The sequence below is a fragment of the Cygnus atratus genome, chromosome 18, assembly GCF_013377495.2.
Source record: "Cygnus atratus isolate AKBS03 ecotype Queensland, Australia chromosome 18, CAtr_DNAZoo_HiC_assembly, whole genome shotgun sequence".
Lineage (NCBI taxonomy): Eukaryota > Metazoa > Chordata > Aves > Anseriformes > Anatidae > Cygnus > Cygnus atratus.
Genome location: NC_066379.1, coordinates 8,537,712 through 8,563,862, shown reverse-complemented (window position 1 = coordinate 8,563,862; position 26,151 = coordinate 8,537,712). Strand labels below are relative to the sequence as shown.

Genomic DNA, 26,151 nt, shown 5'->3' with positions numbered 1-26,151 from the left:
CAGTAACACAGAAGATCCTAAGTTTGTGGGGATGCCAATAAAGCGATCCTTTCTGGAGATGGACAACCCAACGTTTTCACTTTGACACACAACACAGAAGTTCCATGGGTGTTCACAGAACACACCAAAAGAAGCCTGGGCTGAGACTGTCTAAGCCACTTAGAGGCTCTGGAGATCTATCATCCTTATATTTCAAAAGGATATCAAATTTCTAAATCCTTCAGGCATCCTCAGCCTCCTTCTGGAGGGATCAGTCAAATAAAAGCTTTTTCCGCCCTGGCCCTTTTACAAATGCCTCAAAACAGAGCTGTCATGAGGCAAAACAACCACTCACTTGTCACCAGGCAGGAATAGGCCACCAAGAACACCGTCCTTCTCCTCGATCCGACACACGTCGGAGGCCTCCGAGCTCTGGGCACTCTCGATGGCACTGTCCATGTCAGACTCATGGTGAACCTCTTGCTGTGCTAGCGTCATCGTGTCGTCATCAGGAAAGAGCTCCGACTCGCTGTAGGCACCTTCGCTGTCCAGGTAGGCACAGTCCTGGATTTCACCACCCTGGAAAAGAAGAATTGGGAGGCAATTCAGATCATCCCCCAAGGCAGCTAAGAGGATACAGGGGAAGCAGTAACCCACCCTCTGGATGCCCTAATAAGCATGAGTGGTATTAAAGCCATAAAACAAAAAGCTTGACATGTTTTTCAAAGGCCAGATCCTGCAAGCCCCAAGGGCAGCTTGCACCTTCCACATAGGAGCTTGATCACTGCCCCTGACCTGCTGTCTCTTCCATAGGAGAGATGCAAGACCCAGTTATAACATGCAGTCAATTTGGGCCTAATTTACTGTCAAAATACAATCAGAGTAATAAATATCCTCAAAGGACTTTTAATCTGAGAAGAAGCATCCTTTGTAAGAAGCTTACTGCAGGACCAACTCTCAGCTACTTCACATGTCATGTATCATCAATTAAACAAAAGCAACCCAGATAAGTGTAACACCTTACTCTGTCTTCACGGGTGGGCAAAAATCTGTATTTTGGAGGGGTGGGAAGTCGGCAGGTGTTAAAACATTGCCACCACCAACCAAGACTTACCAGGAATCAAAGACACGAGAGAGTGGCAGGAGGGAGACAGGCAGAGTTAAGGAAAAGCCCCCAAAAGCCCCAAAAAGCACAAAGCCATCTGTTCCTTCTTCCTGGAACCAGTCTTAATTAAGTACTAGCTAAAGTAAGACGTCATCCTTATTGCTGCAACACTTCCCTGTTGCTGCTCGTCCCCTCCCTCCCCCTCTTGCCCCATGAACATTCACAATAGTCAGGACAAGCTGCTTTGTGTTTTCTTGTTCTTGAGGGACAACCAAAAATTCTTAATTGAGAAAATGAAGCCTAACATTTTACTCCGTCCTTTGTCTGGTATGTGACAGCACAGTACTGCTTTGGCAGTTCCCATCCAGCGAGACACAAGTTGCTCAGGGCTCGGCAGCGACGCACGCAAACGCTCTGACTCGGAGCCCCGCTCCAAAGCTCACCTGCTCATTCCACAGGCAGTTTTACCGGTGAATTACTGCCAGCAAGTTAAGGCTTAGTTTACTGGCACAAGTAATGAAGCATTTCATTCACAGAAATAGTCCATATTTAGGTCCAACTGTCCTCCTGCCCTGCTCCTTCCAAGAAATCCCAGGGCAGCGGCAGCCTGGCACCGCTGACAGCACCAGCTGCCCTCCTGGCAAGCATGTTTGTTGGCATGCTGTTACAGAGGTGCTGCTGGCAGTGCCATGGCTTCAGGCAGTTCCCTGCAGCCTCTGGGCACTCCTATGCTAGTGCCATGGGGGATTAAATCCCCTGTTATAGCACTTGTGGTGCTCTACACCAGTGACGCCAATTTTTCTTAGTCATTTTTCCACCTCAGCACGGTAGGAGTCAGCCATAGGCTGCAGGTTTTTGAGATCTGCAACGACTGCTACTGGAAACACAGGTCTCGTTTTCCATGTTTTCCTGAAATATTCTTACGACTGTGAAAATTCCTAGCACACTGATGATTAAGAAATTCCAGAGCATCTCCACTTGCTCAAGCCTAATTAACTAATGAACATCTGAGCAGCCAAAAGGACAGCTTTACCTGCAGTGTTTGGATCTCCAGACAGGCACCCAGAGCAAATATCTGGATGCTTTTCTAGCTGACTTCTCAACAGGTCTTTCAGGTACACAGGTAACACCAGTGAGACACTTCAGCACTGTACAGGGATGTGCCCACATACACACGCCTTCTCCCCCTTTTCAGTGTCAGCCTTAGTAAGCTTGAAACATTTCCTCGGTACCATTGCAAGACATGTCCGAAAGGTTTTACTTTTGGTCTATCCACGTGGTATTTCCTGAAGCCTCACTGCCTCATGCAGTCAAATTTCCAGCTCTGAGCCAGCACCACACCTTCGGAGTGGGCACGAGCCCTCCTTCGCAGGGAGCTGGCAGCTTGGCTGGCGACTGCCCTGCTCCTGCTGCAGCCCCGGGCTCTTCAGCACATCTTCTGACCCGCACCTTGCACCCTCAGAAGCAAGAAGGGGCGATCACAATTGTTCTTTGCAAAGTGCCTGGGGATCCACAAACAGCACAAGCAGTAAGACCTTTTTAATAGGTATTGAAAAAGTAAAGATTGTTAAGAGCAATTGAGATGTTTCAGCAGTATCCAGGAGAGTTTATTTACTCTAACATTTCCCTTAAGTGTTCTGCTTTGTGCTAAGCCCCACAGGCACAGAGCTCCCATTTCTCTTTAAAAAATTAATGCAATTAAGCCCTGACTGCCATTATGGAATTGCACCAGCTGGTAAAAATCTGATCCAAGATGGGCAGAGAGGCACGGAGCACACAGCAGATCCCTGAAGTACGGGTTTGCAAATCAAGGGAGGAGAGAAAGAAAGGACTCCTGCACAGCCCTCCCTCCCCATCAGCACATCTTTTCTGGAGTCTTTACAGCAGACGAATCTCACTGGTATTAAACAAATTAACACAAGAAAGTAAAGGTCAAAAAGAGCACGAAAGACTCCGTTCTTGCTCCCTGTAGGTAACACCACGTTACTAATAATAACATCCTAGATGCTCTTTAAAAAAAAGAGCATTAGCAATTAAACATGCAGTGTCATTTATAAAGACTGAGGGCTCACTTTTCTTCTCTGTCACTTTCTGTCAACCCAGCCATCACGTATTTACTGGTGTTAGAGTTCTGATCCATAGCTACAGCACAGATCACACTGTACCCATGCCAGTTAGTACCATGCTTTCTTTTTCAAAGCCTAATCATTCTGCTCCTAAACATTTACTTCCAAGCTCCGTGGAAAAAAAAAGAAACGAGCTCTTTGAGGCAGTGACCCTTCTAAGCCCGAACATCTGCTCTACAACCACTGAAACACCTCACTGCCTGCCTCAGAAGCCCTTCTGGAAGCTGGCCCTCCTAGTACCTCCTCCTAGTACTGTCCCTCTCCAAGTACCTGGCAGCCACAGCACTGAGGCCCCCTGCCTAGGCACACACCCAGCCCTTCCAAAGCGAGCAGCCTGACAAAATGCAGCCCTGCCAGGGAGGCTCAGCTCCAGGTGATTCACATCTAGGTGCTCGAGGTCCTTGCTTCAGCAAGCTGTGCACAATGCAGACCAGATACAGCCACTGTGGGGCTGAAGCCTACGTGATCATTTTCTGTGGGTATGATCTATATGCTCAGCTGTTAAGCAGTAGGAAATCAAGGCGGAGAACCACCAGTAATAACGTGGTGTTTCCAGGCACGAGGATCTCTCTGATGTGCACAGAAATCCTGTAGAGCAGGGGACGTGGGCAGCACCACTAAGGCTCGCTCAGTGAAACCAGCCTTAAGCGCAGCTGTCCCCGTTACACAGGTACCCAGCCACAGGAAGTTTTCCTTCTGTGGCCTAAATAACCAGCAGAAGAATAACCTTTAAAGCAAGTACAACAGGTTAAGAAAGCCTCTAGTACGAGAAGTCAGAACCGGGGCATGTCACTACCAACAATACGCCGGCATCCACGCTTTGCTGACTAAGGCTGCAAGACATTTATTTAAAGGGGCAATTGTTCAGCGATCACAGGTTCTCACAGCACCTAGTTTCAATGCTGCCATCTAGCACAAGCTGTTTACAGACCACGCCTAAGGGAACGAAACTCCTCCTTTAAAAAAAAAAAAAAAAAAGAGAGGTGCCGAATGCACCACTTACTGTCTCAATTTACTCCTTCATGGGTAGGTACCTACAGGACTTCATGTCCCAAATTAGAGCTGGCAAAACCCAACATTATTCAGGTAGCCTTAAAAGAGCTGGTGTGAACCTAAGCAGTATGTTAAAGATTAGGAGACACTTCTGTCCTGAGTCACTTGTTCTCAGTGCACATGCATAAACTGAAACCACTAGGAGAAAGCAGATCTGACGCCCTGAATATGAATCACTGTGCTTCTCGTTCTACTGGGCAGCTCCCTTCTTCCTTGGCTGAGTCAAAAGAGATGAAATTGTTGCGCTTATTATCTTGAAATATTCACATTAAAAAAATAAAGTTCAAACAGCACCAACACAACAACGCTGTGGGTAGCACTAAAGCAGCAAGTCCTTTGCACTTGAACTGGATGCTCAAGATGTCTCCAAGTGCTCCATAGGCAGCAGGCCAGGCACTCGTATAGCAACTGCTGAATATTCAGCAACAGTTTGCTCTATAGAAGCACCTGCTGCCCAAAGATCTGAGGCCACTTCACAGCAACTAATGAATTCCCATCCTCAAGAGAGGCAATTGTGTGGCCGCACTGAAGCCAGATGAGTAAGCACAGCCTGCCTTCGCGCAGCCACCCCGACCAGAAGCAGGAGCCAGGAGCTGGTGATTCCCATGGGCTGCTCTGGTCCTCGCTGGACAGGAAAGCAGCACCAGCACCAGGTGGGTAGGGGAACGCATCTCTGCCTTGCCTGCAGTGGCCTGGCCGGGCTTTCCCAGGTTGGAAACAATCCCTGGAATACACGCACAAAGCAGCTGAAAGTAACTGGGCTGGCAGACAGGCTACATGGCATGCCTACGTCAGTACATGCATGCTGAAGAGCGATCCTAGTTAAAATTCGCTCCCACCACAGCCAAATCACCAGCACCTCTGACACTTTGACAGACTATCCCTCACGCCATTCCAGAGCCAGCAGGGAAGATGAGATGATCCAAGTCTCCCCCCCAAACGATTCAATTGGCAGGAGCCAGAACCACCACAAACACCACCAGAAACAAGAAGTGCCTTGTATGCTTCCCTTGCCAGGACCATGCCCTTCCCCTGCACCCTTTAGACAATCCGAATCCATTAGCCATGGGACAGATGCAAGCCTGGAGTCCCTGCACCCTCCTCTTCCAGCTTCTTCCCAGCACAAGTGCAGGAAAAGTCCCCCACCACAGCTGGAAGGGAAGAGGCACCACGTGGAAGTGTGCCAGGCTTGGTGGGCTCAGAGAAAACACTACTTACTGTCGCACATCCACCATGGAGAAAATCCCAGGCACTCACCTTTATGTAAGCAGCCACTGCGTTGGGAGCGTTCGTCTAATTACTGGGTAATGAAGGCCGTGAGGCGTTTCTCACCAACGAATCTAGAAACACACCACTCCCATACAAATGGTTGCGTATTTACACTACGTTGGCTATAACTGAAGCACAGGTTCCTCCCCCAGCATATTTGCTTTTCAGCGCTTGGGCAGAGGCTGGGAGGTGCCGACACATCCCTCGATCTGACTGGGAAGGGGACAAACTACGTAAGAGGAAAACGCAGAAGCGCTACGCGAGACCATGCTGCTGTGCCAGCGTCCCCGAGGAAGCTGCTGGCTCTCGCCCATGCGGCTGTGGCTAAGCACAAGGCTCGGGGCTGCCCCACACCTCCTGCTGCAGCATGGAAAGAGCTGCACGTTTCCCCACATAGCTGCGGGTTTAACACCTCTCAGAGGGTTCAGCATCAGCGTGCAGAGGATGGCTGTTTTACTACGCTGTTCAAATAAGAAGCCACAACAGGGCCACCCATCAGTTTGTTTGTTGCAATAGCTCCATCCAGCTGTTTAGTTACTCCAGTCTGATATTTGAAGCCCCATTTAAGGCAAAACTTCATGTGTTCCTGCTGTGGGCATTGGAAGGGATTTCTAGGGGCAAATTTGTTCTCGAGATCTAAATCTAGCATGGAGTGCAGGACAGCATCCTGGAAAGCTGTGCCCAAGCTGGGGCAAGCTGTGCATGTGCTGCAGCGTGCTGCCAGACATGCAATTTTAATCTGTGTGTAAGGTAACGTTTGGATCTCGCACAACTGTGCGATTCATGGACAGCAGGGTTGGACTGCATGCCCGAGCTTCAGCCTCTGGGCTGTTGACACTGAACCACACAGGCAGGGGGCAGAGGTTGGGAAGGGCTGCTTTGTGCACTGGGTAGGAAGCCCATGCTGAGGAGAGAAGAGGGGCAGCGTGCGGCTGGAGCCAGGCCGGGAGGAGGCAGGGCTGTTTACACTCTGCTACCTGTCACGTTAATTGGCCGTAATGGACGTGCCAGCCCTCATCACCACCCACAGGGTCTAGATCTAAGCGCTCCTTTTCACAGGTCATCGCTAATGCTCTGGAAGTCTTAACATTAAACGACTTCAGCATACAGATAATTTGATTCTCCAAAGGAACCAATAAAAAGAAAGGCTCTTTCCCAGTACTTTGAAGCTGCATCCCATCGCTCCTTGGGCTGCTTCTCCCTCATGGGCTATCAGAGGCTCATCAGTCCTCCCTGCAGGTTCAAAGCAGGGAGCGTCCCTTTGCAGAAGAAAACATCCCAGCCTGCAGCGTTAGGAGCAGAAGTACAATTCCTTCACCTTCAGCATGGATGGGGCCAGCACATCAGCTGCAGAGTTCAGAGAAAAAAAACACCAAACCATTTGGCACCTTGCTCCAATACTCATCAGGGTTCTTTTAGCTCCGGGCTGCAAGGCAGCTTTCATTCTCTTTCTCATACCTAAAAAAGCAGAAGTGTGAAGCGGCACCATGCTGATATGCTGGTCGCTGTCACAAATGTCACTTGAAAACTCCTAACGTAACCACTCCAGTAAGAGCAGGGATGAGACCTAATCACCCGAAGAAGTCCCTGGTAACATCTCTAGTATGATACGCTGTCTGTGCAAGCTGCTAGACCCCTGGTGCCACGACCCCTACAACAGAGCTACCGGCTGGGACAGCCCACAGCAGAAGCCCCCCTTAAATACCCAGCCTGGAAGCAGGGTACCCAGGGACAAGGGCAGCTCCGTGCCAACAGGAGCGGGGGTGCTGCAGCCCCTGGTTCAAGAAATGCTGCTCTACACCTCCAGAAACAGCTCGTGGCATTTGCCTAAGAAGCTCTGTATAGCAGGTAATAAGTGTGACATAATTAGCCCTCTTGAGAAGTCTCTGCCTTGAGATGAGACAGCTCAATTTGTAAAGTCAGAACAGCAGTAACCGGGAGGGAGCACACAACGCTCTTCTTGGGGACCGTTTCTAGGACCGATGCTCAGGCGTGCCCCTGCAGCCACGGTGCCAGAGAGGCCAGCACCAGGACACTGCCAGCAGTGCCATTTACCATCAACGTCGGCATGGACAGTTGGTGACAAAATTAGAGGCCGCCAAGCCCTGGGCACCACGTGGCAAACCGCAGGGCAGTGTCACAATGCGTGCGCAGGCACCACAGAGCTGCAGCTCACAGCTAGTAGGCAGCCGGGGTCAGAGGCGAGCTCAGATTGGGCTATTCTGAAGCAATTCTAGAAGTGAACACATCTCTGCATCACAGAGCTGGAAGCTGCTTGCAAAGAAGTGTCTTTAGCCTAAGTATTTGCTTTGCAGTTCAGTTCCTTAATAACCTAGTCTGTGAGTTACAGGATGCTCCTTGCAAGTAGTCTTCTGCTCAGGAGGCAGCCGAGCTCACACAGTACTTGTTTTCCTTGACAAGCCTCAAGGTCACCCAGTTGGGTAGATGGTAAATAGCAAAAAACTTGCATCATACTTGCCTGCAGGTGCTGCAGGCACATGGGTAAGGCACTCCGGGAGCAGACCCGGTGCTGCTGCACACCACTGCTGGGTGAGGAGGAGGGAAAAAGCCCTCCAGGAGCCACATTAGGCACAGCACGAAGGACGGGAGGAAGCACGCTGTCCCAGGCACTGACAACTCTACCTATCTTTAAGCTTATACAGGAGCCCCGGTCAAAATCCCTTTCCCCAAAGAATTCGGAAACTACACTGTTTGCATTTCTTTGCTATACTGCTGCAAGTCTGGCCTCCAGGAAACCCAGGGAAATAAAGCCATTGGAAGATAAACAACGAAATCAGGATTTTTGCCTCACAAATCATATTTTTGCCTTCCCACCCAGCTGGGTTAGGTTACACTGCAGTCTATAGTGAGGAGGAGTGGGAGCGATTTCAGGTCCCAAGGGGTGGAGAAACATCCCAAGCTCCGGCAGCACAGTAAGAAATCCAGCCATGCTTGCTAATGAGTAGTTTATGTTGGCAAACAGAGGGAAAGCATTAAGGATGTGGCTTTGCTCTAGCTTATATGGAAACACTTCCCAGAGCCCATTGGTCAGTCTGAATACAGACAAGCCCAGAAACTAGCTTACTCTGTGTTTAAGAAATACCAGAGAAGCTCTGAAGAGCTCTCCTTTCTGAGGAGGAAGAGCTCCAGGACCTTGGCTGCTCTTCAGCTGGTGGCTGAGCAAACCATGGGTTAGGGAGTCTTTGTTGCAGGAAGAACTGGAACTGCAGCCTGCAAGTACTGAACTTGAAAAATGTTCAGTCCCCCCTCTGTATATAAAAGGCTCTTTTTTTTTTTTAAATAAAAGACAGACTCACTCACCCGCTCTTTTGTTTTCTTATAATGAAGTGAGTTATCTTTATTTGTAGATGGGCTTCACTTTATTGTTTTTTGAAGTCTGCCAAGCACATCATAGTGCTTGAAACACGACAAACACAAGTTAATATCCCAGCGATCGTAAACTCTGGCACGTCCAGCAGGCTGTGTTTTTTCACTTATATGGTAAAATACAGAAAAGCACGGCTTATTGTAGAGTTTGCAGCTATGCACAGGCAGGGGATGTTTCTACTCTTGAGCTGCACAGACCAAGCAGACAGGAACCAAGAAGAAATAATTGCTAATAACATTAGTTTGTACACTGAAAACAAGATCCAAAGCAGAGCCGTAGTGAAAGACCCCCTGCTACTAACCAGCGCTAGGAGCTGCAACACCATGCCCCAAACACCGTGTTAGGCTGTCAGGAAGCACTTAAAGAGCCTGTCTCACGTTCAGAGCAGCCACCAATCTAAATGACTATGGGAAAAACAACAGGAATTAGATTATTATTATGCTACACCTCAGAATTTAAGGGGTCAGCTGCCGAAACACAGCAAGCCCTTGAGAACATTAGAGCCGGGATAGCAGATAACTCAGCAGCAACCCGTGATTACACTTTAGAACCACGTCAAATATTTCACTAGACACTGTATTCACAGGACCCAAAAAGTTAAGCTCAAGGTGTGCTCCCACACATGCAACCAGACTGGTTAATCAGTAACTGAAGCAAAGCTATCCCATTCCCCTTGCTGTTCTGGCACAGGAAGCGCTTTGCTTTGCAGCCTCTGCACATGGCCGAGAGCCCCGGCACGGCAACTGCTGCTGAGAAGCATCTGCACGTCAGGTGCCTTCTTGGAGACTTGCTGCCATTTGCAACAGTTCTGCTAGTGACAAAGTTGAAAGAAGCCTGTTCAAAGAAGGTTTAAAACTGCTTAAAGGCTGCCATGTCTAGCATGGGAACAGCTCAAGCTCCTCAGTTTGAACAGCCACAGCCCCCTTCACCCATCGTGAGCAATATTCCACACTACTGGACATCTCTGGGGGTGACACTATGCTCTTCCACCCACACCTGAAATCTGCAGGGCCACAGGCAGAAAGCCCCTCGCATTGCCAACAAGATCCCACTTCATCCTGGAGCCGTGCTGAGGACCAAGGAACAATCAGGGGAGGGTGATCCGCCGCCAGCAGCAGCGAGCAACCCCACATTGTCACCATCTGACAGGAGAAAGCCCGTTTTTAACAGGAGCAGCTACGATAATATACCAAAAGGGATTGAAAGCACCACAGATTCTGCTGAAATAAGGGCTTGAACCCAGGTACCACAAAGCCCACATTTGGGGCACCAACTCTCAACCTATTTCAGAGCATTCCCTCATCCGTCCTGCCTCCTTAACATCAGCCAAGTAACAGGAGGTTTTTTCCAGAGAGACTGTTGTTTGGGCTCCCAAAGGCCCCTAACCATGTAAACCTGCTGGAACAGACGAAGATCACTGCTGTTATCAGAGCAGCAACACAGAGCTGCCAACCCAGGACTGTCACACAGCATCTCCTGCCCCAGGACAGACGCCACAGGTGGCTTCCTCACAGGACAGGACGTCGTGACATCCCGTCGCTGTCTCAGAGGATGCACCCAGGGACCAAGACCTGCTGGCACCTCCTACGCTCCCGCCGCCCAGAGCTCCAGAGGAAGGGCTCTGCCGTGAAATGCTCTCTTACCCTGCCAAGCGCGTGCAGCGCAGGCCCCGAACCACCGGGCTCCGTGGGTCGGAGGCAGGAGCAGCCCGGGCGCTGCACGGGGGCTGCAGGCGGTGCGGGCAGTGAGGGCAGGCCGCCGTGCCGGGCAGCCGCTCACCGCTGGCGCTGGCTGTGCCGGCGGCACCCTGGAGCCAGCACGAGGCGCTCACAACCACGGCTCGGTGCGGAGAGCATTCAGCAGCGGTAACGAGACCCAAGCACACCGCCGGCAGGAACCGGCCGGGCACCGGGAGCCGCCCGGGACGGCGCAAGGCCCCTCCAGCACGGCCACCCACGGGCTCACCACCACTCCCCACGGCTCGGCAGCGAGCCCCGTCCCCGTGTAACCGATAAAAAAAGGCCGGGACGGCGGTACCGGCCCCAGGGCCGAGCAGAGGGCATGGATGCTACCAGCCCCGGGCACGGTGCGAAGCCCCCGGGCACGGAGCCGGCCGCTGCAGCCCGCCCTGCCGCCGCAGCCCCGGTGGGGGCTCCCAGTGTGCCCGGCGGCACCGAGCCCCCCGCCGCCGCCGCCGCCTTACCGGCTCCGCTCGGCTCCGTTCCGCCCCGCGCCGCCGCCGCCGCCCGCACCTGGCCCGGCAGCTCCAGCCCGGCCCCGCCCCGCCCCGCCGAGGGGCGGCCCCGCGGGCGGCCCCGCCCCGCCGTTGCTGGGCGACCCGGGGGGTCCGGCGGCGCCGGTCGGTACCGGGGCCCCGCAGGTCCCGGGCCTGGTCCCCTCACGCTGCGGGCCTGGTGGGGCGGCTGCCCCGGCGCTGGGTGACCCGGCGGCCTTGGCCAAAGGCGTCCCATATTGCAGTGTCCCAGCTCCCGCTGCCTTCAGCACAGCCCCTACCAGCCCGTTGTAGGGCTCCGTTTTCCTGCTCACGCCATGCTCTCTGGCCCTTGTGCCCATGAAGCGGTCACAGGAACGCGTCCCGCTGTCTGACTCAGTTCGTCCCAGGGTGCCATGTCGCCACAGGGCTTGCTTCTCCAGGCCCAGGACAGTGTCCCGGGCAGTGGCATGGACACAGGGTGTGCTTCCAGCATAAGCTGCCTGGTTACCTCGCTTCAGACAACCCCGGGATGATAAAACACAGGCAGCTTGCCCCGTGATGGTGGTGCTACTCAGAAGCATCCTCAGAGCTGCAAAGCAAACCAGGTCCAGTGAGGAGGTGCCATTTGTTTGTCCCTGACTTTATCCCTTCAGTTATGAGACAAAGAAGCAAACCAAAAAGGCTGAGAACGCTCACACAGACTTCGTTCTTTGAAATTTGCTTCACTTCTGAGAAGTTGTGTAACTTCCTTCTTCACCACGCCTCACAAGAATTGTGTGCCCTGCGCTGCCTGTCAACACAGACCTGTTTCTGGGGGTTTGCAGCAGAGGCCTCACAGCCGGGGATAGGTGCAAATAAACATTTTCTGCAAAACCTCAGTCAAGGAGCCAGGCTCCAGCCACACTGAGTGTCACAGCTGCCACCAGAGTACGATGTGCGACAGAAGCCCATCCTGCTGAGCCAGCAGACAGACAAACACCTCTCCCGACCAGAAGCAGCACTGGGACAGGACAGCGTCTCCTGCCCCTATCCTGCTGCCACTTTCCAAAACCTGTTTTTAAGGTTAATTTTGGGTGTTTCAAGACAGTCACACGGAGCTGCTGGGGGTGCGCTTTGTCAACAGCGCTTAAACAGGGACACTTGCATCCTCTAATCTTTTGGGTTTTACTGTGCAGCATCTGCAAGACAGGAGGCTTGCCAGAGAGGAGAGGCTTGCCGGCAGCAGAGAACGAGGAAACAAGAAGCAGTGGGTAGCGGGTATCTGCCTACCCCACACAGCTATCTCCAGCTTCACATCTCTTGTCCCAGGCACTGCCGGAGCCTGTCCTCATCTTCATCACACCCAATGATTTCTAAATGTAAAATATTGTTTAAAAATAAAAAATAAGAAAAAAAGGAAGAGAAAAGAAAGCGTGTGGGACCCAGCAGGACTCCCAGCAGCTGCAGTGTGGCTCTGAAGCCTGAATTACATTACCAACAGCACCACGGCTCCAGGCAGCACATTCTGTGCCACTGCCCACGAAACGAGAGGCTTGCAGTGGAGCAGAATTAAGCCCTTCGTGCTCGTGTTCCCAGTGAGCCTGCTCACCAGCAGGGCACAGAATCAGGTCTGTGCAAACGGCTCAGTGCAACTCCACAGCACCTGCCTGACCAGTGCCATGATCCAAGTGTGCACTGCACAGCAAAACCCTTATTGAGGAACTGCACCAAGTGCTGCGCATTTTGCTGGGGATCAGTCAGTACAGCTGTTAAATGCCTGTCTCCTGATTGTCTGCAAAGCCCAACGCCTGGATTACAAAGCCCTGTCTTTAAGCACACAGTATTACAAAATAACTCTGGAGAACTTGAAGGGCGCGTTGTTCTTCACAATGGCTTTTTTCTGAGTGACATTTAAAAGAAACAGCAATTGTATTCTGATTTCACAGCCATTTATGCAGCTTACCTGGTTTAACTGAGTTAGTCCTGGTGAGGAATGGTGTAACAGGGATCAAAAAGTCTTCCCAGCCCTCTTTCTACTCATTGAATTAACTTAATGGGAAAGCCGTTATTACAAGATAAGAGCTGGGGACCCTATCACTGCTTATTAAATAGGACACTTCTAAAATCTGTCTCCTCTCAGTATTCAATCTGAAAGAGGTGGTTGTATGGCAAGGATTCACTGCTGAATAAATAACAAACATAAATAAAACAACCACACGCACAGTACGTTTTTAATGGTTTCCCAACAGATGTAAGAAGTGTTTGAACTGTTGCACTGATCAGGCAGTATCACAGCCCATGGGGAAATGGTTCCGGATACTTAAAAAATATTTAGTGAACACAGCTATATTTTCAATAACTTGTGATGAGCAAAATGTGAAATAAATATTTAACAGGTAAAGAAGCAACAGTGGAAACTACTATTATAATAGAGATGTTAAGAATATGAGTACAAATGTTTGGTACATACACCAACCAAAAACATTACTGTGCATGTTGGGCAGGGCTTTGGCATTTATCACACCGTAATGACTGAGAAGGCATAAATGTCTCATTGATTAAGTGTTCCTCGGTAAAGGTCCTAGGAAATGTGCAGTTTTTAGATAATCACTTCTTATTAAGAAATGACTGTATAAAATCTTTATTAAGTAGGTGCTTGCGGAAGCATGCAGAGGAAATTTGGGCAAAATATTAATCTTCCGGGGATTAGAGGAAGATTGCTAAATAACTAAGTGCCTAAATCACACGCAGTGCTGATCCCAATAGCACTGAATGCCAGGGTGCCTGCCGAAATGTGTGTCTTCTGGGCAGGAAATGCAGAGAAGGGCACGCTGCTGAAAGGGTTTACAGCAAGGCAACCTGCTGATCTTGTACAAAGCACTGCACTTTCTTTTGGAGCTGTTTGGAACAAAGGCTGGCACTTCCTCTGTTGTTCCAGAGGCAGAATCCTTCCTCTGAATCTCAGTAACGCATCGCTCACAAGCTAGTCGCCCTAATGACAAGAAACTGGAGCTGAAATGTGAAAACAGAGACTAATTAATAATGAAGATAATGAGATCACCAGAACATATAGACCAAACCCGCATCTTAATTATCTCATGAAAACTGGCAACTCCAATCACACTTCAAGGGCCTTTCATCATGCTCCCTGTGACGAATATTGCTGGATATTTTGCACAGACACTTCTGTAAAAATACCTTTTGTGTGTGTTTTTCCCCTGCAATAACATCCAGCCAAGTTACTACTGCAGATAAGTGCTCTGCTTGAAAATGAGATATTGCAGGCTAGTAATTACAGTTGGTCTGATCTTCATCTCATCTACTAATCTGATTTTGGAGTGCCTCCTTTGAAGCAAATGCAATGAGACTGGTGTGAATTACTGTAGTATTATAATGAATCCCATTTATTATGGCAGAGCAAACCAGGAACACTCCCTAATTAAGCCAATCTCTGCAGAAACACAGGGAACACACAGTCCCTGCCCCAAAGATCTTACAGTCAGAACACGCAAAGACAGACTTCGAGACAGAGAAGAGGGGATGGAGTGAGTGCAGAAGGAACCTTCTCCTCACTGCAGTTTGTTCCGGTGACTTTTTTAGAGGGGAAGTCCGGAGGTTAAGATAAGATGTGGAGTAAAAGTGTGGAGCTGCTGAGTGAAGACTGTAGGAAGGGGAAGCAGGAGGTTGCACAGACAGCACAGAGCCTTTTCAGAGCTCTCTGCCGTTCCTTCCCTGCCCTCCCCACCCCTGCATGCCTGGCCAAGGCGAGGAGGCCAGTTCCACACTCCAGCAGCATGGGAACATTGCTCTGGGTGGAGCAGGCCCATCTCACCCCCACTCCCAAAAATCAACCCCCCAAGTGTCTGCAGAGAGGCTTACTTTAGTAAGGAAGCAGCTCTTTAGACTACACCATAGGTTAGACCACGGGGGGGCTGCTCTCCCTGTGATCCCCGTTAACATTAATAGGGGCAGAGTGCTTGCTTGTCTGCTATGCTCACCAATATGGCAGGCAGCTGGGCAGATCAAACAGCATGGGTCAAGCAAAGGGCTCGCAACAGAAGGTCTCTGCGCAGAGGAGAGCGCTGAAGGCAGGATGGGGCCGGCTGAGGGCCCATTAGCATCAATTCCTTGGGCCTACAACAAAGTTGGACCTAACTACTGCACGCAATTATAGTATAAAGACATTTCAGGGGACTTATCCATCGCTCTCTCTAGAGATGAGCTGCTTGCAACCTTTTTGACACTGGTAGGTAACATTTTCTTTGCTTAATGAGGCTGTACTGGGACAGATTCTCCGCATTTCTCCAAAAGCCTGAGGGACTTAAGTCAAGAAGTGCAAATCCTGAGGCCAGATAACGGAACAGCACATACAGCCCCCTCCAAAAAGGGGGCTCATTTTTTGCTCATCACTGCAGCTGTACCATTAGGTTTTTCATATTGAGCTCTGAAGGCATCTCATAACAGCAGCTGTTAATCCACATTAGAGCACCTTTGTCAAAAGCATTACCAAAGTATGCCAGGCACGCAATCTGTTCTATTCAGCCTTTGTTGAAATGCCCAATAATAATAAAATAAAACAAGTTATGAGAGCAAATTCAACGGAAAAATATGTACCCTATATTTTAGAAATGAGCTAGGAGAACTGTGCAGAATGAAGGCATGGACACGGGCACCTCACAGATGAGAGCACAGCAGGCACCAAGCAAAGTCTGAGCGTCCCCTTAACTACTGCAGGGCTTAAACCAAGGTGGAGCCAAGCAGCTCCATGCTGCACCAAAAAGACGTAAACACATTTACTCAGCTGTCTGTGCTGTGGTAAATTAACTCTGTTCCTCTGAGGCCAGAGTGACTGCAGACTTCATTGGCTCTTTTACTCGAGCAAGCAAGTGGCCAGGAGCGAGGCGAGCCTGGAGACATGGCCAGGGCAGCAGGATCTGACAGCCCCCTTGATGGATGTGATGCTCTGCTGGATTGTGCTGCTCTGTAAAAAGGCAGGCTGTTGGCTGGAAAACACCTTTTGATAATTTCAGCTCTGAGCATGTTTTAGTGACATGTTTTTTGGCTTTTAGTCCCTACTCTGTATAATATAACCACTTAGAAGAAGAAAAGAAAATAAAAAGAATCAGCTGGCCAGGACAGGAATAATTCATGCTTGCCAGCGGCTATTATTTCTCACGTGGCACATGGCTAACAGCAAGGTTGCAGAACAGAGCCTCCTAAAGCAATGAAAAACCCATACTGAGCTCATGGGTGCAACTTCAGTCCCACTGCTTGTGTGTGTTGCTGCATCTCTTTAATCACACGATCACGTGCTATTTCCCATTGCTCTGCATTTGTTCAGGACACAGGCTGGATGGTGCTCAATTTATCAGCAAGTATTCAATATCTGCCTTAGTCTCTCTGATCAAAGTGCAGCTTCATGTCTTATTTACGGCTACTACTAACAGCTTGCTCTGCACACACAACTATTTATTTCCCCCCAAGCTTTCCTGTGGTGTTCATCACTTTGACATCTGAGTGCTTTGCAAAGATTAATTCATCTTCATAAAGCCTCTTCAAAACGAGAGAAGATGGTATTCCCATTTTGTAGATCAGGAGCTGTTGCGCAGACAGAACGAGGTCACGCATATCTACTCATGATAGGTCCTAATATGAAATGTCTCAGATCTAATCTTCTTTAGATGTCTTCAAATATAATGCCAAAACAAAAAGCTTCTGATTGTATGTTGAAACAGAGCTCTGACTGGCTTCTTAGGAAGCCTGGTAGTACAAGAATGGGAGAGGCTTAGGAACTGTAAATGCTGGTCACCAGTAATAAGGATGAAAGCTTTCTGAACACTGGTCTCGGGAATACTGAAGAACAATACAGATAACCCAAGTGAATATAAAAGACTTCATGGGTCTTCAGTGAAGCAGCAGAATATACCTTGAAAAAACATACACAGAGGAATTTTTCACTTCAGTTTATAACAGTTTATAACACAGGACCAAATCCTGAGAGCACAGATAGCTTAAGGTAAGAGGAACTGCAGTTTCTCTGCGTTTCCTGGGGCCTGGCCAAGCCAGGACAAATGCCGAGCGCTTTGTAGTGCAGAAGACCACCCTGGGAAGCACGGCTTTTGTTTTATTAGTGTGTTAAAAGCATCTGTGGATCAAATGTGCCAGTATCACTTTACACCACGAAAATGCTGCCCAGGGGACTCTCAAGACTCATCTTTTCAAACGTTGATACCTTTGTCACTTTTAATAAAAGGCAGCTACAAAAACAAAGTGGACCATGTGGTCTCAATGAAGCGGAGAACATGGCAATCAATAACAGAAACAATCTGCACTTCCTTGCTGGGAGAATTTGCTATTAGCAACAACATCTATAAAACAAGACATCACTCAAGACCTCCCTTTAATTTTTCTTGGGACAATGAGCCCACTGTGCCCAACGCACATCTGTGCTTATGGAGATTTTCAAATCCAGGACAGTGTTTAGACTGATAACACGACCGTGCAACATATGATGATGATGGACTGGCGCTCGTGGGATGCTTGACCCTCCCTCTTTTATCCCCAGCTGGGCACTTTGCTGACTTAAAAGAAAATTTCTATGACAAAAATGATTTTTTTTTTTAATGCAACAGACATTATTTTCTGGTGTACTTCCTGGTTTTTCTCACAGGCCACCAAACACCCACCTGGGTCAGCACCTTGGTCTGTCTAATACAGCTCCTCTCTCTGGCCCTGGTTATTAGCAGATGGATGGGGAAAGCAAACAGCTAGGGAAGAATGAAACGTGGGGAGGGAAGCTACAGGGAAACAAGAAGAAGCCTTTTTAATGCTACCCCTAAAAGACACCAAACTGTGCCACAGCAAATGCCTTTTAGTTGAGACTTCTGATACATCTCAGGCCCCCAGGCTGCATATGACTTAGATCAGTTAAATTTTATGTGGATTGTTGTAGCTGAGGCCATTAACCTTCTCCGTCTTATCACTCAGGTGCCATCTCCGTGCAGCAGCACACAGGAACCGGGGCTCCATGCACAAAGAGGGCTGCGAGCTGCCTTCCAGCAGGGGAAGCACACCCACCGGGAGCAAGGCGGCCCTAGCTCAGCCCCCAGTGCTCTCCATCAACACTGAGCAGGAAGTTACTTGACAGGGGGACGAGAATGTTATAGAAATGCAGGAGCTGAACAGTTTGCTGTGTTGGGCCGTTTTCATGAGATTAAGCTGACACGGACCTGCTGGCACCAGGAGCTCCGTGACTCTGCTGTCTGCAGAGATCTGTAACCTGCAGCCCAGCGCTGAGCGTGGCAGCAACGTGCCAGCTACGTGCCAGCTGAGCTCCCACCTTCCACTGTCACCTGTGGCTGTGTGGTGACAGCACAGTGCGTGCTGACAGCACAGTGCGTGGTGACAGCCCTGACGTCCCAGCCCCCTGCCATCTTGAGGTCACCGCAGATGAGGGACATGAACCAGTCCATTTCCCACTACTCTGCCCTGCCGCGACGCTGTGGCACTCGGCTGCATGCCCCATCTTCCACTTCTCGGCAGATTCCCAGTGCTTTGCTTCACAAAATAAGGAACCAGATGTTTTCAGTTCCTTCTGTCTGGGAGATGCTGCAACATTTGTGAGCAGAGGAGCGGGCCTGTCATGTTAAGCATGCTTCAGCAATTCATGTTAATAAAATCGGCTCAAAGTTACGGCTGCTGCAAACTTGTATTTATATCCTGGTTCAGGATCACTTTTGGTTTTAGGATCTTGGGTCACAGAGGAACTCAGGAATGGGCTCAACCACACTTAATTCTATCCAGAAACAGAATTTTCATTCTTGGATATGGCAAAAAAATAACCACCACCAAAATATTAACATATGAATGGAAAAAAACGTTGCTTTCTATCAGTAATGCCTACAAAGCATTTCAGGGGCTTGGTTGGGTCCAATCTCAGTAAGAAACGTACAGATTTTAATTTAAAACTCACACGTGGATAGTCTTATCAGCTGAAACATGAATTGTATTCTAACCTGGATGACCCACTACAGACATCAAAACCATCCAATTTCCAGCCTGGGCCATCCCGAGCACATTGCTCTACCTCTGTGGTTTGCGGTTCCTATTCACCACCCACTTGCATTCTTATTGAAATCCAGCAAGCCAGTTACTTCATCAGCTCTGCATCGTTGCAGGAACATACAGGAAGTCAATTTTCTGCAGCACCAGAGAATGACAACTCAATACTCCCCATGACATTTCATTCTGGTGAATTTTAATCTCATAGTAAGAATTTTTGTTTCCCTAAGAGACCAGAGCTGCTAGCCACTGCTGTTTTGTTTTTTTCTTTTCAACTCACAGATGCATAGCAAGGAGAGGAACAGTAGCAAGAGACAAAGAAAACAAGATTTTTGCCATGGTGAAGGCTGTGCTTTTGAAAACAAAAATGGCTTTCCGCAACCTCCAGGGAGAAAACAACAGAGAATAAAGAAAATACAGACAGAAATCTTTTCTTATCAAACCTTGCAACCAGAGTCATGCCCTCTTCCTCCAAGCCACACTTGCTCAGTTGTCAGATCCTTTTCTCAGTATTTTATTATTTATTTTTATATTCTAAGATGAGCCAAGGCCTGGCCCAAACGCGAGGCTCCTTGAGAGCACAGTGCTGTACCGTGACGAGCCAGCAGCATGAAAACCAGGAGCTAAGTCAATACAGTTCAGTGAACAGGGGGAGAGAGAGCAGCAAAAGGGATTCAGTTAGAAATGCAGCATCTACAGACAAAATTGTTTTTCCTCGCTCTCCTAGCTGCTTTGCCTTGCCCTAGACGAACACTCCAGTATTTTGCTAACTGTTGCACCAAGATTTGGAAGCTAAAGCCTTCTTAAGGTGTTGCCCAGGTGAATGGAACTAACAGGACTTGCCTTGCTGTCCTGGCATTTCACACCAAAGTTTAGAAAAGTCTGGTTAGAAAACTCTGCCTTGATACTGCAGCAAACTGCTCTACAAGCACCATGCCAAACTGGCTACCTAATACGGAGATGAGAAAGCAACAGAGGTTTTTCTTGTACAGTCCTTTCATGTTCTGCCCTTTGCTCTGGCTCAGCCAACAAGAGGCACAGCCTCTCTCGGGACACAAAGATCCCAGCCCACAAGACATAAAAACATTTCTGTGCACGGATTGCCTCCTCACAATAACCTCATTATCACAGCTGTCAGTCAACGGGACAAGCCAGCCACTAGCATGGGAACTACTGATAAGAGATGCTCACCCTCAAACGTGTTCGCTGCCCGCAACAACACAAGGGACGGCAGCTTTAAGGCAGCAACAGGCTGCTCGCAGCCGGAGCGCGAGTCTGGGTCCCGTCTCCTCACTGCCGCAGCCGGGACGGAGCAGAGGACGAGGTTTCCTTCAGCCCTGCGCCATGCTAGCTTGGCTGCAGTGTGTAGCCCCTTCAGTTCTGCACCAAACTGTCACTCGAATGGACGTAATTGTTTAATAGCCAGATCCACACCCTGTCATTCAGATTTACATCCCACAACAGTGATGTCTTGTGATCAGACCGCAAAATCTAAGGGCTGTTTTCCTTACAGATCTCCCAGTTCAGAGATCTTGCATCCACTCGCTGTCCCCCTTTACAAGTGGCTGTCCAAAACCTGAATATTATTAATCACTCACTTGCTATGTGGCCTCTCTGTGTTTTATGCAAGCCTTTGACTTCCCAATGAAGGGTGGTTATATCCCGAATCACGCTGATGTAAAGCTGCATTCATCACTCATATTCAGTTCCACCTCAGTACTCCTCAGCCTCTGTTCAAGACAAGGAGAATTTGGCCCCGATTTACTGACCTGAACCATGAAGTGATTTTTAAAAGTTTCAGATTTTTTTTTTTTTTTATAATTTTTAAATCAGCTGAAACATCTTTCCCAAGGCAGTGATGTTCAGAAACCTACCGAATGCCCTGAACATTCAGTGCCTGAATCAGAAACTGTAACAGATGGACTCAGAGGGCTTCTTTAATATTGGCTATTAATAAGTGCACATGTTCACAATGACAAATGCAATTTATTTTTAGTCTCTACTGGGATATTAGCCGGCTCTTCCTCAACGCTTTTTGTCAAACTCCCTGCTTTGAGACGAAAGCACCAAGGCGAGAGCTCCTCCAGCTACGCAGCCAGCCAGCCCTGAGCTCTGCCCACCAGCCCTGCAGGGTCCGACCAGCTAACGTGTGGCTGCCCGACCCCCTTGCTTTATTCCTCCCCCAGCATACAACCATATGCTTATAACTTAGGATTGTTTAATGACTGCAGCTTAGTTAACTCAGAATTACTTGTAGCGTAAGTCACCTCAGCATTAGGCCTCGCTACTGAAACGACTGCATTAACTCATGATTCCGTGCCGTAGGAAAGCCTGGCTCTGTAGATATAAAAACACCATGAATCCAAATGGCTTTATGAAAGTCAATTCTTCAGCACTTACTTTTCAGAGAAAAAACTGGGAACCTGTGGCCATGTACAACCCATCGGCAGCACCATGCAGAGGCCGTCATCTCCCTCCGCCATGCCTTTCCCTCCCAGCTCCATCCCAACACAAACACCTCCGAAAGCCCACGAGGAACGACCTTGCTGTGAACCTTGGCAGCAAGAAATGCAAATATTTTGAATCTGATTCTTGTGGCCATTTCACTAAGTTACACGCGCAGTCTTAACAGTTCCCAGAAGAACACTGTGGTAAATATAAACTGCGATAACAGTTTGACAAATGTCAGCTGACGTAAAATGGACCTATTGTTTGTGTTTAATTAGAAGCAGTCAGGATTTCATGTCTGTACTTTGTGGTTTCTTCTGGGATCTTTGCTTTACTTTCTGTATATCACAAGTTTATTCCAAGAAGAGATCATTTTTAGACTGAGAGCACCAGAAAGAATGTGGGGAGACCTGGGGTTATTGCACTTGCAGCTCAGAAGAAACAGGACCGTGCCTTTGAAGCCAGGCTTTGTTACTTTGCTAACATACCGACCTGGGATTTTCTGCAAGCAGCAGGTTATCAGCCACAGAAACGTGCTAATTCTGTTACAGGCTGGGTGGCACCTTTTGCTTGACAAGGTTTTTCTGGGGGGTTTAGTTGGGTTTTCTTTGCCTTTAGACAGGGCATGGTGATTTACCCAGTCAGTCACCCCTGGGGCTGCGATGAAGTACCTAGCTGGGATGGATGCTGCGCGAGGCTGAAATTACCCTCAGCCAGGAAATATTTTCGTTGTGCGTCTGGCTTCGCTCCTTCCTCCTCCCTGGGCAATGGGCAGCTACTGGGAGAGAGCATTTCACGTGATTAATTTTCTGCTATGGCAGAGAGGATGCGTTTCCTTCTACATCTGTGTTTTTGTTCACTGGTGCTCAGACAAATGACTAAGCCGTGGGCAGTGAGCAGAGCGACAGCGGCGCTCTGGCTCCCAAGCACAGCACAGCCGTTACTTGCGAGGGCGGCTGACTGGACCGATTGTCTTTCCTTCCTAAGCGGCATTAGCATTTTATCATTAAATCATAGCTAACATCACAATAAAGTACATCGCAGAGCTCCTCAGCTGAAACCAATTTTTCATCCGCTGCTTCTGGGAAAAGTGATGGTTCTTTGACATGCACATTTGCTAAAGCAAGCTGCCCACCAGGTCCAGGCACCCTGTGATACAGCAGCGAGCACCAGCACTTCTGCCAAAGCCTGCCCTAAAATCTACCGACAGCAGTAGCAAACCTTCCTTTGACTTGTACGTAAAGTCTCTGTGGTATAAACCCCACATGTAAAGTCACAGTGGGAAAGTGCCCTTCAGTCCAGAGATAACACCCCCCCTCCGTCCTTTGCAGAGCTGGCTGGGGGGATGCTCAGCACAGCCCTACCTCTCTTTTCCACACCTTTTCAGTTCTCCCATGCTTTAACTGCTTCTACTTTACATTTGGATGACCAAAGCTCAAAAGGAAAAAAAAAAAAAGAAAGGAGTTCAAAGGCTTTGTCAAATCATGGTGTAACACTAGGCAGTTCCGCCATGGCAATCACACATCTTACAGCTAGACAAAAGGAAAATGAAGGAAGTAATCACAGTGTCCATACAGGACCACTACTGTTAATTATCCCTGCTGGGGGGAACCCACCCTCTGCTCCCACCCTGGTGGCTCAGCCCAGGGCAGGCAGAGGCCATGCTGACAGCCCAGGGATGGATCAGCGTGATCAGTCACTATCTGATGTCTGGCATTGCTCAAGATTGGCTTCAGCTGACTGAGCGCAGACATTTAATGCCACTTTGAAGCCTGAAGATAACCAAAGCATTCACACAGATGGGACACAGCCCCTCCAGGAGAGCGAGGCCACGCAGCAGTGCCGTGCGACTGCTGGTACAGGCATGCAGAGGACAGAGGCTACAGGTGAGAAGAGACAGCACTGTGTCAAGATGCGAACATCAATTTGTCTTTGCAGTCAGCTGGGCTTATTAGGGTGGCTGTGTAGCTGAAGCTACACACACCCCTGTCAGAGCCATCACCCTTTTTAATATCCTGCACATACTCTGAGCTGTTTCACCCATTCTCCTCTCAGTTTCTTCTGAAAGGTGCAACTGAAGTGGAGTAGCAACAGCTGAGTTTCTCCACCTGAAACTCGGAGGAACACACAAGAATGAGACCCAGGGGACACTCCATTCAGGCTGCAAGCACTGCTGTCACCCAGGAACACCCCCACAGCTACACAGGCTCCTCTCCAGCCAGTTATTGGATTACAACTTTGGGTTTTTATGCTGTGTGAGATCCGAATGAGCCTGCTTAATCAGCTGGTGAGGTGACACTTCCTCCTGTAAAGACCTGAGAAGTACTTCCCTGGCAGTACGCCTTTCCTCTGGGAGGTCAGGCTGGATCCCTGACTTCTGAAGTGCTGTTGGCAGTGGGAAGATGAAGCAATAACAAATAAATAAATAAATAAAACAATAAATAAAACAAAACATCAGGACAGTTGTTATTTCCATCTAAACTTGACAGGACATCCTGCCTGAAAAGGAGGTCTCGAGGAGCTCCTGCAGGCTGGCCCACTTCAACCCCTGACAGCAGGAGGCTGAGCCCCAAACCTTGGCTCCCTCCAAATTCGCACTAGGTTTAATTGCTTGAGGTGATTGAGGAGTGACAAGTGATTCTTAAAAGAGGTGGCGCAACATGCCTCAGACACAGAGTTAAGCAAAAATGCACCAAAAGAGACACATTACGTACTATTCCAGGAAGCACACTGAATTACCTGCCATGCAAGACTTCATGGGACAGGAGTGGTGCTCAGATCTGGGACATCCTAACTGCACGGACTGAGTCCCCCCGGCCCGATTCTTATCTCCTTTACATGTAGCTTTCTTGTCTCCCTTACTAATTTCTTATCTTCCAGATTCTTTCCATTTTTTTTTTTGCTAAGCTGCATTTAGCAAGTACTGTGGAAAAATGGCACAGGAAAATAGCCAGCCAGAGCCACGTGTGATTTTTGCTTTGATGAGTGTTACAAAACATCCCAGGTGAAATACTTCACAAGGCTAAGAACCCAGCTGCCACCATCTCACCTGAACGCACTGGCACCTTACTTGGGAAGAAGCTGGAAGCATCTCCTGCCCCTCTTGTATACAGCAGATCCCAAAATAAGAATTTCTGGACAGTCTCTTATGCAGCACGCAGCTAGGCAAAGCCAGTCTTGTTATTTCCAGCAGGCAGGCTCCGTTGCCTGGAAAAGCAGCTTTAGTTTGGCATGAACGAAAGCCAATGACTAAAACATTGTATGAAATTGATTTAATAAGGTTCAATGATTGAAACAGGAAGGATTTCCTTTAGCAATTTGTTACAGGCCAGATTCAGCCACTACGACCAGCTCTGCCATCAGCCTAATTGAAATCTGTGCAATGAGTGGGGGCAACAATCTTTGCTCTCAATTAACTCTGAAGAAAAGTTGAATTTTTTTTAAATCATTCTCATTTATCAGCTCTTCTTTCATCTGATTTTTAAAAAGGTCTGGATATTTATACAGCTGTTCAGAATATTCAGAGGTACCATAATTCACAGATGTCATTTCACCGCTATTAAACTGAATGTTTAAAAGCTAATTAGAGATCAGGACGTAATTCATATTTCATTTGGAGGGAAGCAGGCAGGAATCTCCTACAAATACCCACTGCCAAGCCCCCATCTAGTCGCAGCCCAGCTGGTCAGGCAGCCCGCCCTGCCTTCTGGCTGCAGACTGAATTGGGTCCATCTGGCATCTCCTAGATTTTGGTTACAGATACGAGAAAAAAAAAACAGTTCTGCCATTGTTTCTTACACTAACCAGCACCTCCTTTGGAACTACTCCTTATGGTCTAACTGAACTTGTTTGTAGGGAAAAGTAACACCTCACGGTAGCTAAGTGAATCCCTTCAGCCCAGATACAGCGAAACCTGGGGGCAACCAGACCTCGGATTAGGTCTGTTGCCTACCATCTCCCAGCCACGTTCCAAGGCCTCGGTGCACGCTGCTGACCCTTGCCTGGCTGCCCTCGCTCTGAGAGCAGCATTGTGTCGCCGCCACCCCGACGTGGCTCCCGGTGCCTTGTGCAAGCAAGGCACAGGGCTCGGAGCGACCGGGGCTCCAGGGAGGAACCGCAGCTGAAGCTGCAGAAGGCTTCACGTGAGAAACTTCTTCTTGTAAAAATGCCTCTATTAATAAAACAGTAGGAAATGCAGAAAAGAAGATTTATCTCAGAGTAAAATGTTTCTCTGGGAGCTCCCTGAGGAGTCAGCAGCAGCTTGTTACGGAGCTAACATGTCTTTTACTGCCGCAGCCACATGAATAAGAAATATTTCAGCATTAGGAGCAGTTAAGAGAGGCACAAAGCAGGAAAGCTAGGCAAGCAGAACAAGTGGCTCTGAGTAACAAAACCCACAGCTACTGGAAAACCTTCTGAAAGGTTTTGAGTCTGAAACAACCCATGACCTAATTAGGTGGTACTGTTACTGGAGAACAGAGCGAGGAACAGAACGACAGGAGGGGGACACCAAGGGGAGGAGAAAGAG

The 26,151-nt window shown here is 48.9% G+C and overlaps 1 protein-coding gene across 5 annotated transcripts in view; it reads right to left on the bottom strand.

Annotated features, from left to right (window-relative positions):
* Positions 1-26,151, bottom strand: part of RAB11FIP4 (RAB11 family interacting protein 4) — a 124,871-nt gene that overhangs the window by 21,812 nt on the left and 76,908 nt on the right. For 3 of the 5 annotated variants that reach the window (XM_035558847.2, XM_035558849.2, XM_035558851.2), the window contains one exon: positions 335-558. In XM_035558847.2, coding sequence (XP_035414740.1) covers positions 335-558 — 224 coding nt within the window. Of the gene's footprint in view, positions 1-334; positions 559-11,123; positions 11,198-26,151 lie in introns of those variants that run through there. The other 2 variants (XM_035558850.2, XM_035558852.2) reach the window with 1 other exon arrangement.